We start from the raw sequence: 16557 nt of genomic DNA, 5'->3' as shown, positions 1-16557 counted from the left end.
TCAAAGAGGGTCATTTAAAATCCAAGACTTGGGTGCAAGGTGTGCTTCTTGTTACAGGGTAGTTAATCCTTCTTGGCCCTTTTAATGGATACAGTTAGAAAATCTATGTATGTACACTTATACACACACGTAACTACCTATCTATCGGTTTACCTATCTGTCATCTCTGTGAGTTGATGCTGATGCTTCTGATTTCAGTGCAGTCCCATAAGGTTCATTCTAGCCTTCTCCTTTCCTTATTTGTAACTCTTTACAAGCGAAAACTGGCTCTCATGATCCAAAATATATTTACCTGGTTTCTCAATCTAAGTGTATATGTAAGTCAGTTTCAGAAATTCTAACCCTTTCCTCTGTAAAAAAACAAATTCATGGAACAAGGTCACAATATAAAGGCAGATACTGCTTTCCAAAGTGAGTTAGATTAACTATTTTCCACTCTGTTTAGAGTGGTTATCTGTTTTATTTATAGTACAATTAGGTTTTAAAAATATTTGTCTTCCATTTTGAGTTTCTTCCACAATAATTATTTAATTATTTGGAGGGTATATGAAATATTATAGTTCTAAGAGTTGAAGGTATACAAAGGTATGCACATAGAATTGTTACTTTCTTGTCATCCCTGTCATCTGCTTTCCATCACTTCTTCTTTTCATTAAAGTATGTTTCTACTGTCATCATTTTCTGGTTAATCCTTACTATATTTCTTTGGTACAAAAAATGGATAGAAACTCTTTTTTTTAATATAAAGTGTAACATATTTTACATGCTTTTTTCTACTTTTGTATTAGTAGTTTTAAGTAAGTCTTTAGCTAGAGATTCAACCACTTAAGCATTTCTTTCACTTCCTCCCCCAAAGCAGTCAAGACTCTACAAAATCCAATTTTAAAGTTGCTGATTTATAGGATTAAATACAAGATGTTATCCAAGAAATGGATGGCACATTATGATTTAGCTCTTGTCTATATTTGTAGGCTTGAACTTCCTGTTTATGCTGTTCCATGCATCCCTGTCTTTTTCATACACTATTCCCTCCATTCATGTGAATTTCACTCTTTCCACTTCTGCTCCCAGTGTCCAAATAGCAGTCTCCCTTTTTATTTTCAGGAAGAGAAGTATTTGCTTTTTGAAGGCTTCTTTGACTGTTAGTTAGACTTAATACCTTGCTAGTTAGTTAGACTTAATACCCCCTTTTGTATTATATCTTATTTGAGTCTCTTTTAATGCAATAATAAAATTATATATTGTCTGTCATTTTCTTTGTGATCTTTTTTCACTGAGATATTTTCAGCACATAATATATACTCAACAAAATATTGATGAATGAAAAGGAAATAGAACACTGTATATTCCTCATTTTGGGTAGGCCGCTTGAAATAGAAAGTTGGAAATAATCTCTATATTGCCAGTCATTAGCTGAAGCTTTCTTTCTGCACAAGAAACCGAGACTGTACATTCACCTAAGTGTAGATATCATGACTACTCTGAGAAATCATCATTCTTCCTCTACAAGAGGGAAACCACTGGTAGATCTGCTAGGCTAGACTCTGCATACTCCCTTAAATATGGAGATTTGCAGCTCACTCTTTCAATCATCAAATCTTCAAAAACCTAATTTCTGTTAGCTGCAGATTAGGGTGATCATGTTTTCCTTTCCCTTTCCTGCTGACTCACAATATTGAAGCATCAGCATGCTCTATGACAAATTCTGAGTGGTTGAAAACATTTGACAGTAATAAGTTTCAAAGAAAAATCTAAATCTAAATTTTGACAGCAAAATATAGCTTTTGGTTTCCTACGTAGTTACCCGTACCTGGAACATTATTCTGGCTTCTCTTCTTTTGGGACCAGTGCATTTTCATACTGAAAAACAATACTAAAAGTGTAGCTTAAGCATAATGTGTCACTGAGTTATTAAGTAGAGTGAACTAAGTAGAGTTTATTTAGTTTCAAATTACTAATAAACTAACTTGAGCAAAAATATTTATTATGAGGATAGTATATTTCTTAGAGAATCAAGAATAAGAAAGTAGCTGAATTCTCAAGAAAAATCTTGAACTTGGGACTTGAACACCATGAAGACTCAGTATGTGTGCATTTTTATGTGTGTGTGTGTGTGTGTATGTTTGTCTCATTTCGGCTTTTGTTTGTGGGCTTCATTTTCCTGTTTCACTGTATACTGGCTTTCTCTCCATAGTGAAAAAATGGCCACCAACCACTCCATAGTTTTGTGTCTTGCAACTCAAGCCATCAGAGGCCAACTGACATGACATCTCCATTGGTACAAAGTTAAAATATCATGAGTATTGAAATATTGGCTTAGCTTAGGTCCACCCCTGCACCAGTCAAGCATAGTCAGGGAGATTGGTCATATAGGAATATGAGAGACCCTGTGGGAATTGTGTAGGGGGCAGAAAGGACAGTTTCAAGTAGATGAGGTGATGGAAGCTTTTGCAGGAGAAATGAAGGAATTTCTGGGCAGAAAATCAATCCACTGTGTGTCATCTATATAGTCAAGTGTGTTTTGCTACAAAAGTCGTTACATAGTGATCCATTGTATATGACCAATATTGGTAACTTCTTTGATTTGAACCGCCAAGAAATGCATGATTCATTGGGAGCAATTTGCATCATATTAACATATACATGTTTTTCATTATTGTGAATAAAACTCACTCCCAATGTGACTTTTGTTTCCCTGTTATATATTACATTATACTAGGCATATATTTTAAAATTTATGTTTTGATTATATGTAATTTACTAACAAAATATTTCCATAATTTAACAGAGGTTAATTGCTTTCTCACTATGTCTTCAGTATAATAGCAGTGAATGGATGCCTGGAGAACCCATCTATACACAGACTGTTTTCCACAATAGCAGAGCTGTTGATTGTCAGCTGCCCACTGATGTTCAGCAGTTAGATACCATGGATCTGGTGGGTGGGAAACCAATTGGGAAGTGGCAGTTGAAGGTAAAAAATAAAAAGACATCTTCATATTTATAAACAAAGAAAATACTTAACATTTCATAATGAATTTAGAACATTTAGAACAAATCATCTGATTATAGAACTATTATGTTACAGGTATCTAATGATGGTTATAAATTCAGTAATCCCAAAATAATGGTCATATATGATGGTGCTTGCCAAGTTTGTGGTCTCTATAAAAATGACTCATGTACTATAAAGGTATGTATTTTTTTCATGTATTTTCACATTTACATCATAGGTATTTTCATTTCCTATGCTGTTGGCACATTAATTGTAGTTTTTTCACTTTTATACCAGAAAAACCAATAGAGAAAAGCCTTCTTCAAGTTTATATAAGGTAACTGAAATTGTTACTCTGCCTGCAACGAAGAGGTTCCTACCTTTAACATTTTGAAATGGCAGATTACTTCTAAAAAATTGTAAGAGGAAGTCCAGACTAAATTATTTACTACTTCACTCCTACCTACATTGTTTTTTCAGTAGTAATAATGACTTTCCAATAAGAGATCTTATGTTACCTACTCTTCTTTGCATCAAATGACATACATTTGGTTAAAATTTGTAAAATGTATAAAGTTAATATTTTTATGGGGAGTATTTCCTGGCAACTAAGTTTATTGGAGCAGGTAAATACCTGCCACTCGATGGATTACAGAACAGCAGTGCAGCCTGAGCTGAGGTGAAGTCACAACTTCTTCTTAATCTATATCCAGCCTTCCGTATTTATCAGAAGGGCTGTCTCACATGTGAACTGCTGACTTAACAGACACTTGACTCCTCAAAGCTGAGGTGCATACAAATAATCTTTATGTACATGAAAATTTTAAAGTATTATTTTTTTTAAGTTTAAAATTTATTTTCTTGAGATTAGTCATCAGATCAAATCTCTGGTTTTGAGAAATTGTTTGATTTTTATTTTTCCCAAATATTTCATTTCCATATATTCATAAGTACTTTAAAAATATTATTATTCAAGATTGTTTTCTCCTCCTGGAGCTATTTTGCTCTAACTTTTGTGCAATTTTCCAAGTGATATTAAAGGAGATTTTGTAAAATGAGCTAAGTTTATATCTCCTGAATAAAATTCAATTCTCTCCCTAAGAATATTTGCTACATTTAATGTTCTTTCTGTGCTTATCAGCATCTCTTTCAAATGTTTGGTGTAATGATATCCATTATCAAGTGTGGATATAATTATGCCAAAGATCTGGTCTAGTTGGCTGTGTTCACAGAACATAGTGGGCTGCTAGGGAAATGGAAAATAGCTATAACCTAATGTGATTTTATAAATTGTGGAGGAAAAAAAAGAAGTTGGTTTTATTTCTTTATGAATAAAGCACTCCTAGGATGAGTTTAGCAGTGAAAAATACCAAAAGAGAGATTTTCTCCCATGTTATTTATAAATTATAAGCTATAACTTTGTAAAGATAAAACTTATATGTACTTTTATTACCTCCAAATTGATCAGTTTTATAGACATTTACGTATTCAGGTAATTTGTTTCCTCATATGCACTTACGATTATGAAGTATCAAAATAGATGTATGTGCTTTCGTTGGAATCATCGATACATATACTGCCATCCTTCTATGTACTTTTTTTTCTACACGCTGTACTTTATTGATGTTTTCTTTTTTAAAAATTTTCCATTAGGAAAATGTTTGCATTATTGATGGACTCTGCTATGTTGAAGGAGACAAAAATCCAACCAGCCCTTGTTTGATTTGTAGACCCAAAATTTCAAGATTTACTTGGTCATTTTTAGAAAGTAAGTTACTCTTTATTAATCCAAATATTTCCTATACAAGACATTTTAAAAGTGGTTCTCAGCCAGAAGTTACGTAAATGTGTTTAAGATGAATGACCTCTGTGTTTAATTTAGCATCTCTCCTAACTGCAAAATTTACTTTGAGGGTATAGGATATTTATTTTAATATTTGATTAGGAAAGCATTTGTGATTTATTAATGGAAGAAATGGGAATTATTAACTCAGCTACACACAATTTCCTATGCTTAGCCTTACCTCTGTTCAGTTTTCTGAAGTTATTAACCATTTAAGCTCAAAGGCCATGGATTCAGCACTTGCTAAACAAGGTATCTGGACTCAGTAATCTATAAAGTGCCTTCCAGTACTACTGTTGTGTGATGTCGTGAGTATAATATTGGGTACAGATAATTTTGAGATACTTTGTTTCAAACAATACCCCAAATTATAGTCACGTACCATATAACTTCCTCACTTTCATAAATAGAGCTATGTTGGTTCCATATAGGTGTCCAAATTCTCTTCCCTCACAGGGAGATGAGACATTATTAGAGACAATAGGACACAATTATTCCCTGGCCCCATGTAATTTTATTTAAGGAAGTCATACAGCTTTATATTTATACAATGCTGTGTAATATCATTATAATTGTATGTGCATATTTCATTACTGTGTTTCATTACAGTTGATGATTCACTGCTTAGGTTTAAGACTCATGGAATGCTGTGGGAAGACAATGGAAATTTGAGGAAAAATATAGTGCAAGAGATGAAAATACAATACAACTTCTGAATTGGTGCCTCTGTTTTGTCAATGGCTATAGTTTGATTGATTCATTATAGTCTCATAGTGTTCAAAGTCATAAAGGGTCATAAAAATGTCATGTCTTTTAAATCTCTCATATTGAGGATGAGGAAATTAAGATCAATAAGTTAGGCTGCTTGTGTAAGGATATGCAGGGGCAGAACAGGAGTCAGAGCTACAATCTCGGGGCATTAGTGCTTTGTGGATGCAAGCAGAATTTCTGTGCTCAGTACAATGTAATGGGGCTATTTGTTCCAACTGTTAAGCCAGTGGGCTGGAAAGGTAGACATTTTTTAATATAAGACAATATAAAAAGAGATTTTCAGTTGTTTCATGAGTGTAAAGGGAGCTCTGCCTGTCCTCTAAAATAGCCCCCCCCCCCTTTTTTTTTTTTTTGAGACAGAATCTCATTCTGTCTCCCAGGCTGGAGCGCAGTGGCACGATCTCAGCTCACTGCAAGCTCCACCTCTCGGGTTCAAGCAATTCTCCTGCTTCAGCCTCCCGAGTAGCTGGAATTACAGGTACCCACCACCATGCCTGCTAATTTTTATTTTTAGTAGAGACAGAGTTTCACCATGTTGGCCAGGCTGGTCTGGAACTCCTGACCTCAAGTGATCCTCCCGCCTTGGCTTCCCAAAGTACTGGGATTACAGGTGTGAGCCACCATGCCCATCCTGAAATAGCCTCTTTTTTAGTGTGTGCACTCAGCCACTGGAAGAACCTCTGAGGATCAGAAGATGAGTATGACTAATGGCTTCCACATATTATAGCTGGGGAGGCAAGTACAGCGAGAAACGTTCAAAGGAGCCAAAGAAACGGAGCAGTCATGGGCAGTGAGGGAGGAATAGAGAAAGGGAGTAGAGGGAGAAAGTGAGGCTTAAAGAAACAGAGTGCAAAGGATCCACAGCCAGAGAGAGAGAGAGGAGTGAGGCAGTCAACACCAAGAAGTAAGACAGAAGAGGTGCAGCATCCAGTGTGGCCAGTGCATGGGTATTTATATATTCTGTGCTGTATCGGAAGTGCTTTCATACTTTCATAATAATGCCTGAGGTCTTGCACCTGTCAGTTACTTTCACATGTCTAAGAATGGAGTTGAACTTACTCAGAATGTTAAAAAAAAAAAAAAATGAAAGCAGCTAATAGACCTTTTAGCAGAGTTCAGTCTTTATCAAAATGCATATCTCTGTGGGAGCTCTCAGAAGTACACTTCATTCCTTTTTCTACACGGGTATAAAGTTAAGTGTTTTCTCTATTACAGACAACCAGCCCCCAGTGATTCAGGCATTGCAAGACAAATTACAGACATTTTATGGTGAAAACTTTGAATATCAGTTCGTGGCCTTCGATCCAGAAGGTTCTGACATCCATTTTACGTTGGACTCTGGTCCTGAAGGGGCAAGTGTTTCCTCTGCAGGGCTTTTTATGTGGAAAACAGATTTACTAACTACCCAACAATTTACTCTACGCCTTAATGATGACTGCGATGCTGAAACTAGAGTCACAGTTGAGGTAATCTTTATAATTACATAAGTGCCACTGGATTCTTTCGCAATTTTAACAACTTTATTTGAATTTAAAATACAAGCCATATTGCTAGTTGTAAAGAGCAACAAAGTTATTAAACATTGTATGGAAAATTAAACTGCCAAAACTTTGACTATTCTTTGTAAGAATTTAAAACCTTAGAGAGAGTCGCAAGCCTAGAAGCACAGATCTAAATGAATAATTTCTATACTGTTTTATTTGGCACTTCACTATGACAAGAATAAAGAACTCCTTCAGCTCCACCTTCATGAAAGATGTGTGATTAATCTAAGATTGATAATTATACCCTCTTCCATCAGGTGAAAGGACCTGAGATGTTGAATAAGAAATCAAGATTATAAATACAACTTGAGATAAATAATTGGCAACTATAATTCCTTTGTTTATTGACTTTTCTTTTGATTATGTCAGTCATGAGCACTTAATACTTACAAACCCTTTATATGTTCTTTGTTCATTTGAAAGTTGGAACACACTTTTCCACTGAAGTAATATTGTGAAGAGCAGCTGCGTTCTATGCCATATTAACCCAGTAATTTGGGAGATCATTTGCTCTCTAGATTTGTGAATAACCCAGGTGATTAACTGCTTTCCACTTTAATGATTTTTTAAGTTGTTCTACTTGCATGACAGAAATTGATCATCTTGTAACTTTTTTTTTTAGAAAAGTTATCCTTAGTATTATATTGTGGTTATGCACCTGGGAGTGGGTGTAATTGCCTTATTAAACTATTTTTAATACAATTTTATATTACATTTGTGTGTGTGTATATATATATCAAATATAAGTGATTTGGTCATACTTGTACATAAACACACATGACTGTCATGATTTCTGGGGCATAAACTGAAGATAATTTTATTGAAAAATAAGACATTTCCTTTTTTTTTTGTTTTGTAGGTGACTGTGAAGTCTTGTGATTGCTTGAATGGTGGATCATGTGTGTCTGACAGGAACTTTTCTCCAGGGAGTGGAGTGTACCTGTGTGTCTGCTTGCCTGGCTTCCATGGCAGCCTTTGTGAAGTGGACATTAGTGGGTGCCAATCCAACCCTTGTGGTCTTGGCAGCTGTATTAGTGGTTTTCACGGTTATTCCTGTGATTGTCCACCTGAGCTCAAAGGTAAGATTTTGCTCCTCATAACAAATTAGAAAGAAAAGCTCCTTGAAACACATACCTACAGATTACTTAAGCAAATGTGTAGTCCTAAAGATTTTAGTACACATCTTTACAATTTTAATAAAAGTTATTACAAATATAATTACTATCCATATCCCTTGTTTTTGTAAATTGTAAGTTCCATGCACTATTACAATTTTGCCAATTTTTATAACTGTTATAGCAATGTAGGAACCTGTTTTGCAGGTTCCTAAACATTCCTACCTGTATTTGGTAGGGAGAAGTGTATTAAAATGTATTACTATTAAGATATAATATGGAAAAATAAAGGAATTATGCCAGAGAAAATACAAAAGTTATCACTTAAGAGAGGTTTTACTGATAATTCATTGACTTAGAAATATCATGGTAAGAAGTTGAAATCAAATGAAATGTTAGCATATTTACTAACTCATTAATTGCCCTAAAATGTGTGATTACAGAAATAAATATATGACTGCCAACCTTTAATTTCCCACAGCTTTTTAAAAACTCATATGAATATTTTCTTTACATTTAATAGATGTAAATATTAAATAAGTAAATATATAGTTAATGAGCTGATATTTTTCTTGAAGACATCCATTTTAACAATACAATAGAACTGAGCAGAATATTTATGTGTCTTCTAATTTTCTTCAGCACTTTTTTTTTTTTTTGTGACGGAGTTTCGCTCTGTCGCTCAGGCTGGAGTGCAGTGGTGCCATCTCAGCTCACTGCAAGCTCTGCCTCCCGGGTTCATGCCATTCTCTTGCCTCAGCCTCCCGAGTGGCTGGGACTACAGGCGCCCGCCACCAGCCCGGCTAATTTTTTTGTATTTTTAGTAGAGATGGGGTTTCACCATGTTGGCCAGCATGGTCTCAATCTCCTGACCTCGTGATCCGCCCATCTCAGCCTCCCAAAGTACTGGGATTACAGGTGTGAGCCACTGCGCCCGACCTCTTCAGCATTTTAAAACAAAAATTTTATCATTTGGAACTATGAATATAGATCTCTTTTCTACTCCACTGTACACTGTATTTGAAAGAATTCAAATGTTGATTGCCTCATAAATTTTAGTATAATAAAGGCTACCATCCACGTATGACTGAATTTACTTGTTCAGATGAGTTGTTAAGCATTTCAAAGAGCACCACATCAACTCAAAAACTTTGATTAAGGACGGACTGACTTTCCTAACACAAACAACTTTCATGAATTTTTATAACTAGACTAAACAATTTGTCCTTAAGCTAAACAGACAACCATCCTAAATAACTTTTAAAAATTACTGACTTTTTAAACAAAGTTCAAATTACTGCTGTAATATGAAGCTTTTTGCCTTAAATATTAATGGAATTCTTAACTCATCTTATTTACAAAAAAAAATCATACGTACTTGAAAGGTCTGGTTTAATATTAAATTGAATGTAATTAGTGACTTTATATTTGATTATACAGTAAGTTTTAAAAACAGCATACTTCTATCCTCATAATGCATAGCAGCTCTTTTGGGGTTAGAAGGACAGACATAAAAAGTAGAAGTTATATAATAAGACAATTGGACATATGATGTTTTTCAAATTAAATAATCTGAGCTCTTGATCTATATTTTATACAGGCAAAAATTGCCAGGAAGATGTTGATGAGTGTGACTCCAAGCCTTGCTTTGAGGGAGTAGAATGCCTGAATACCTTTGGTTCCTATCATTGTGGTTCATGTCCAAAAGGATTTTATGGGGATGGAAAAATATGCCATGGTAAAAGTTCCTATTTTCTGCTATGAGATTTTTTTTTGCTGCAGTTAATTATTTTTTAATAGCATAGTTTCTGTTTTTGACTCATGTATTTATTTGGTGTAAATGCATTAAGTGTCATGCATTGAACTAGATACAAAGGATGCAAAAATATATAAGACATGTTCTCTGACTTAATAGGTAGAGTGTAACAGCAGGGAATATGACTAGTAATTACAGAGTATAATAAAGTGTTCTGTGTCTTTTGATAGAAATCACAAAAGGGCTAGTAGGAATACTACACAGGGAATCTTATCTACCTGGAGAAATAATGAAAATTTTTTTAAAAAGGAAGTGACTAGACTATACTAGACACATGAGAACTGAATCTGATAGATCAAGAGAGAGAAAGGCATGCCAGGCAAAACCAACAGCAGGAGCAAAGGGACAGAAGCAGGCAACATCACGGCACTCCTTGGGCAGCCACTGTGAATAGTTCAGTGTGCCTGGAATATAGGAAGAAAGGGGAGCTGCTACAAGAATTGGAGCTAGAGAGGTAAGCAGTAGCAAGACCACATAAAAACCATGGAAACTCCCTTAAAATTTTGAAGTGGGAGAGAAAGACAATACAGTTTACATGTGAGATAGTTTAAGGAGTAGTGTGTAGGATGGACCACTTGTGGGTAAGGAACTGTGTAAATCTGAAGGTGGGAAGAAGAGTTAAGAAAATACTTCAAATATATAGGAAAAAAGATGAAGATATATTAACCTAAGATGAAGATGAGGTAATGATGAAAGGGATACTAAAGAAGCAAGTTGATTGTACTTGGCCAGTGATTGGTTTTAGCATGATGAGAGAAAGAGATCCATTAAGTTTTAAGTGTTTGATTTTAGTGAATGGGTGTGTAGAATTTGCATTTGCATTGCTATGGATAGAACTGCGTCCCCCCAAAATTTATATGTTGAAGCCCTAACTCCCAGTGTGGCTATATTTGGAGAAAGGAAGTAATTAAGGTTAAATGAGGTTATAAGGGTGGAGCCCTGATCCCACAGAATTAGTATCCTTATATGAAGAGACACCAGAGAGCTTGTGATGTATGGACAGAGCAAGAAAGTGGCCGTCTTCAAGCCAGGAAGAGAGCCCTCACCAAAAACTCAATCAGCTAGTTTGATCACTTTGGTCTTGGATCATTGAGCCTCCAGAATGGCAAGATAATTTCTGTTGTTTAAGCCTCCCAGTTCTGTGGTATTTTGTTATGGCAGCTCAAGCTGACTAAGACACACAAGCAATGTAATGGAAGAACAAGATTTTTTGGAGGGGAATTATAATGAATTCAGTTTGGATGCACAGAAACTAGGGTTACTGTGGAATATCCATGTAAGCTCAGAAAGGAGGATTAAGTTGAAAATATAAATCTTAGAATCATCAGCTATGTCATAGAATTGTCCAGGAAAACCCTTAGATTTAGAGGAAAACGGACAAAAAAAATTGGTGGGCATCAACATTTTAAAAGATTAAAAGAGAAAAAACTAAGTTATAGAAGACAGTGTTGAAGATCCATACCTTTGGTTTAATTAAGTGAATGGGACCCTTTTTGATGACAATTACGTACTAAGGAAGTAGCAGCATCTTGTGCTTCAAATTGGGCTGAGCCTGCCCAGCCCCGCAGATATGAGCAACACAGTATAGGATGGTAAGGGGAATTCTCTACTTCTGCTTCTCACATTTACTCCTGAATATCTCATCCCTAATATTCACACCTTCCATTATAATAAGTGATCTAGCAGTTTGTTTCCCAAACAGACCCATTTCTTCAATAAAAACTTCATTCAGTGGCATTTAAGAGAAAAACAAGTTGAACCAAATCCCCTTACACATGAGTGACTAAATATGTTTCTTAACATTGTCAGAGTCATTTGTGTATTGTAGGAAGGGGCTTATTAATACAAAAGGACTTTTGGTTGTTGGTGGTGTTTTCTTAGTTTTATGATAGGTACCAGAGTCAATGGATATCAACATGAATAAAGCAGTTATTCTTGAGGTTATTGCTAACTAGTGGGGCACATAAGAATCAATAGCATGAAGGGCAAAGTTCTGTGGGAGAACCCAAATGGGCAAAATTGATCGGGTGGGTGAATTCAACTGAAGGAAGGTACGTTAGCTTGGGCTGCTATAACAGATTGAGGGGCATCAACAACAGAAATTTATTTTCTCACAGTTCTGAATGCTGAAAGTTCAAGATTAAGGTGCGAGTAGGGTTGGTTTTTGGTGAGATATCTCTGGTTTGCAGACTGGCTATGTTCGCACCAGGTCTTCCCTGCATGTGTGGTATCTCTTCCTGTTTTCGTGAGGACACCAGTCCTATTGGATTAGGGTGCCACTCTTATGATCTCATTTTATCTTATTTACCCCCTTAAAGACCCTATCTCCAAACATGTTCACATGTAGGAGTAGGGATTTAACATATGAATTTTAGGGGAACACAATTCAGTCCATACGAGAAAAGTGTGCAGAAGAGATGACATTTAAGTGAGTTATTTAGTCTAATTTGCAGAGTTTAATCCAAGTGGCATTTGTATTGTATATTCTTATTTGTGGTGCTTTGGTTGTCTAATAGTTTAAGCCTAATCTGTTTTCCTTGTTCTCATTTACAGTTGAAACACAGTTTTTAAATAAATTTACTACACAAGCTGTGGTTCTCACAAGATCTGATAAAAGTGTAAATAGAGAAGAGGATGATAAAAATGCCCAGGGGAGAAAGAGGCATGTTAAGCCAACAAGTGGAAATGTCTTCAGTAAGTAATGGTCATAGTTAAAATCTAATGACAAGTAATTCCTCTTGCTTGTTTTCTAGAAGACCAACATATTTATTCCTCAGGTATTTTTATTTTTAGAAAGATCACCTGAAGGTTGTATGATGTGGCTTAAGATTTATCCTTTCTCTTGCTAATCTATTCAATCATCTGGCTTATATTTTAGAAAAAATGCATTTATGTCCTCTAATGAACAAAGCATCATTTAAAGTGATTTCGGAGAAGCTTATGGTTGGAAGTGACTATTTCAAACTTATATTTTATAAATCCCTGGAAACTGGTCATCCAGTATCTGCTCAAACCCTAAAAGTGATAAGAAGTTCACTATTTCACAAGGCCTTTCCTGTGTCATAGTGCTTTCTTAATAGCCCTCATTTGGTTTAAGCATTCTGTGATTGTCTTCATAAAGTTCGTGTACATTTCACATTGGCTTTCTTTATGCCTTTGCATTCTGTAACATAAACTGTTAATGTGAATGGGATATCTCTCAAGATATTTTTGATTCCTGGAACATAGGAAATGTGTCTTGATTTTCTTATTATTCCAGTGTTGTCCCCTTACTGAATACTCTGATGTACACTACGGTTTATAGTGGATTCTCTTTCTTGATTTTATAGGCAGACAATAATTGTTTTTTTGCAAATAGGGAGTTTTGTCTGCTATTCTTATTTACTTTCTTGTCTTAATGGTGAGATTTAATTTATACTTATAATGTGCCAGCACTAGGCAGACATTTTTTGTATCTTACCTCATTCAATCCTCATAATAGCTATTTACAGTAACTGTTATTACTTCTATTTTACAGATGATTAAACAGAAACATAGAGGGCTTAAGTAATGTGTTCAGATTATGGAGTTTTAAATTACAGGAGAGAGAGTTGAGCCTGAGCAATCTAACTGAAGAGACCAGGGTCTCAAACTTACGCTCTCATTGTAGTGTAGTGTACCTCTAGTACAAAGCCTGTAGTGAAGGGAGAGCTTTGTTAATGGTATGGGAATTCTTCTCATGTTTCACTATGATATCACTGTAGTTTCTGCTAGATACCATTTATCCAATTGATGAATTTTCCTTTTATTAGTTGCTTTTTCAGAATTCCTAGTTTTAAATCAGGAGTGGGTTTTAAATGTTATCAAACGCTTTTTCAGCATCATTTATTACTTGCTATAATTGTAGTTAACAAAGTTTCCTTAGACTAATTTTCTCACAATATTTAAAATCAGTAATTAATGCATATTATATTTCAACATTATTTTATATTTTCCATATTATGTGTTTATGCAATTATATAATTATATTTATAGGTACAAGTCTAATCCTGATATATTTTTCCATAAATGCACTGCTACCTTTGATTTGCTAGTATTTCATTTAAATTTTTATGTCACAAATATATTGACTGTATGATTATGCCACTTTAATAAAACATTTATAATACTTTTCATCTCTTTTTGTGCATTGCAGCAGTTTTGAAAATACCCTTTCCTTAATTATTTGGTAAAATTTTTCATTAGATTGTCTGTCCTAGCATTATTTTGGGGAGTAATTTTAGATTGTTTTTCTATTTCCATCAATGTTTGTGCCTCCTCTTGAGTCAATTTCATCATTTTTATTTTGCCAGAAAGTCATTTGTCACATTTAGATTTCAAATTCTTGTATACAATTACATGTAGTATTCTTGTAAAATTTAAAATTGTCTTCTTATGTATAGCTATTTTACTTTTCTCATCTCCAAAGTTGTTTAGTTGTATCTTTCCACTGTTATGGTTTTTGATTTTTCCTAGATAGAAGTTGCCAAAGGTTATCTATTTATTTGGGTTTCTTTTTTCAAATAATCATTTAGATTTGTTTTTGTGCTAATTGCTATCCTTTTGCTTGCCTTTTTTATTGATTTGTAGGAGTACTTTATACATTCTGGCCACCTCATATATTCTGATCCTATACACAATAGGTACTTGAAATTACTGTGTTTATCTCTGTGGTTTGCCTTTATCTGTGTTGTCTTTTTATATGAAAGCATTAAGATTTTATGTAATCAAATAAATATATTTTTAAATCTTTTATTTATAGCTTCTGTTTAAGGATCTCTCAAAGTTTAAGTTATAAATATGAACTCAGTCTCTTTTAGAACATTTATTATTTTATATTTTACATTTAGTTTTTAATTCATTTGAAATTTGTTATTTTATTATATGAAGAAGAGGTCCAATACTTTTTTTCTTCCAGGTGAATGGCAATTATGTAGTATCATTTATAAGATAAGCCACATTGAATTTAAATATCATATATTTTATTTATTTATTTATTTATTTATTTATTATGATTATTATACTTTAAGTTTTAGGGTACATGTGCACAATGTGCAGGTTAGTTACACATGTATACATGTGCCATGCTGGTGCACTGCACCCACTAACTCGTCATCTAGCATTAAGTATATCTCCCAATGCTATCCCTCCCCTCTCCCCCTACCGCACAACAGGCCCCAGAGTGTAATGTTCCCCTTCTTGTGTCCATGTGTTCTCATTGTTCAATTCCCACCTATGAGTGAGAATATGCGGTGTTTGGTTTTTTGTTCTTGTGATAGTTTACTGAGAATGATGATTTCCAATTTCATCCATGTCCCTACAAAGGACATGAACTCATCCTTTTTTATGGCTGCATAGAATTCCATGGTGTATATGTGCCACATTTTCTTAATCCAGTCTATCATTGTTGGACATTTGGGTTGGTTCCAAGTCTTTGCTATTGTGAATAAGGCCGCAATAAACATACATGTGCATGTGTCTTTATAGCAGCCTGATTTATAGTCCTTTGGGTATATACCCAGTAATGGGATGGCTGGGTCAAATGGTATTTCTAGTTCTAGATCCCTGAGGAATCGCCACACTGACTTCCACAATGGTTGAACTAGTTTACAGTCTCACCAACAGTGTAAAAGTGTTCCTATTTCTCCACATCCTCTCCAGCACCTGTTGTTTCCTGACTTTTTAATGATTGCCATTCTAACTGGTGTGAGATGGTATCTCACTGTGGTTTTGATTTGCATTTCTCTGATGCCAGTGATGGTGAGCATTTTTTTCATGTATTTTTTGGCTGCATAAATGTCTTCTTTTGAGAAGTGTCTGTTCATGTCCTTCACCCACTTTTTGATGGGGTTATTTGTTTTTTTTCTTGTAAATTTGTTTGAGTTCATTGTAGATTCTGGATATTAGCCCTTTGTCAGATGAATAGGTTGCAAAAATTTTCTCCCATTTTGTAGGTTGCCTGTTCACTCTGATGGTAGTTTCTTTTGCTTTGCAGAAGCTCTTTAGTTTAATTAGATCCCATTGTCAATTTTGGCTTTTGTTGCCATTGCTTTTGGTGTTTTAGACCTGAAGTCCTTGCCCATGCCTGTGTCCTGAGTGGTATTGCCTAGGTTTTCTTCTAGGGTTTTTATGGTTTTAGGTCTAACGTTTAAGTCTTTAATCCATCTTGAATTGATTTTTGTATAAGGTGTAAGGAAGGGATCCAGTTTCAGCTTTCTACATATGGCTAGCCAGTTTTCCCAGCACCATTTATTAAATAGGGAATCCTTTCCCCATTGCTTGTTTTTGTCAGGTTTGTCAAAGATCAGATAGTTGTAGATATGCAGCGTTATTTCTGAGGGTTCTGTTCTGTTCCATTGATCTATATCTCTGTTTTGGTACCAGTACCATGCTGTTTTGGTTACTGTAGCCTTGTAGTATAGTTTGAAGTCAGGTAGTGTGATGCCTCCAGCTTT

General features: G+C 34.8%; 1 protein-coding gene across 5 annotated transcripts in view; it reads left to right on the top strand.

Moving 5' to 3' along the window:
• VWDE (von Willebrand factor D and EGF domains) overlaps window positions 1–16557 on the top strand; it is an 81613-nt gene that overhangs the window by 46714 nt on the left and 18342 nt on the right. For all 5 annotated transcript variants that reach the window (XM_055392159.2, XM_055392156.2, XM_031013558.3 and 2 more), the window contains 7 exons: window positions 2819–2974; window positions 3089–3193; window positions 4649–4763; window positions 6825–7075; window positions 8013–8232; window positions 9869–10006; window positions 12638–12778. In XM_055392159.2, coding sequence (XP_055248134.1) covers window positions 2819–2974; window positions 3089–3193; window positions 4649–4763; window positions 6825–7075; window positions 8013–8232; window positions 9869–10006; window positions 12638–12778 — 1126 coding nt within the window. The remainder of the gene's footprint in view (window positions 1–2818; window positions 2975–3088; window positions 3194–4648; window positions 4764–6824; window positions 7076–8012; window positions 8233–9868; window positions 10007–12637; window positions 12779–16557) is intronic.

This window comes from Gorilla gorilla, chromosome 6, assembly GCF_029281585.2.
Source record: "Gorilla gorilla gorilla isolate KB3781 chromosome 6, NHGRI_mGorGor1-v2.1_pri, whole genome shotgun sequence".
NCBI classification, from domain to species: Eukaryota; Metazoa; Chordata; class Mammalia; order Primates; family Hominidae; genus Gorilla; species Gorilla gorilla.
The sequence above is the reverse complement of the archived record's forward strand: the minus strand, read 5'-3'. Positions and strand labels throughout refer to the sequence as shown.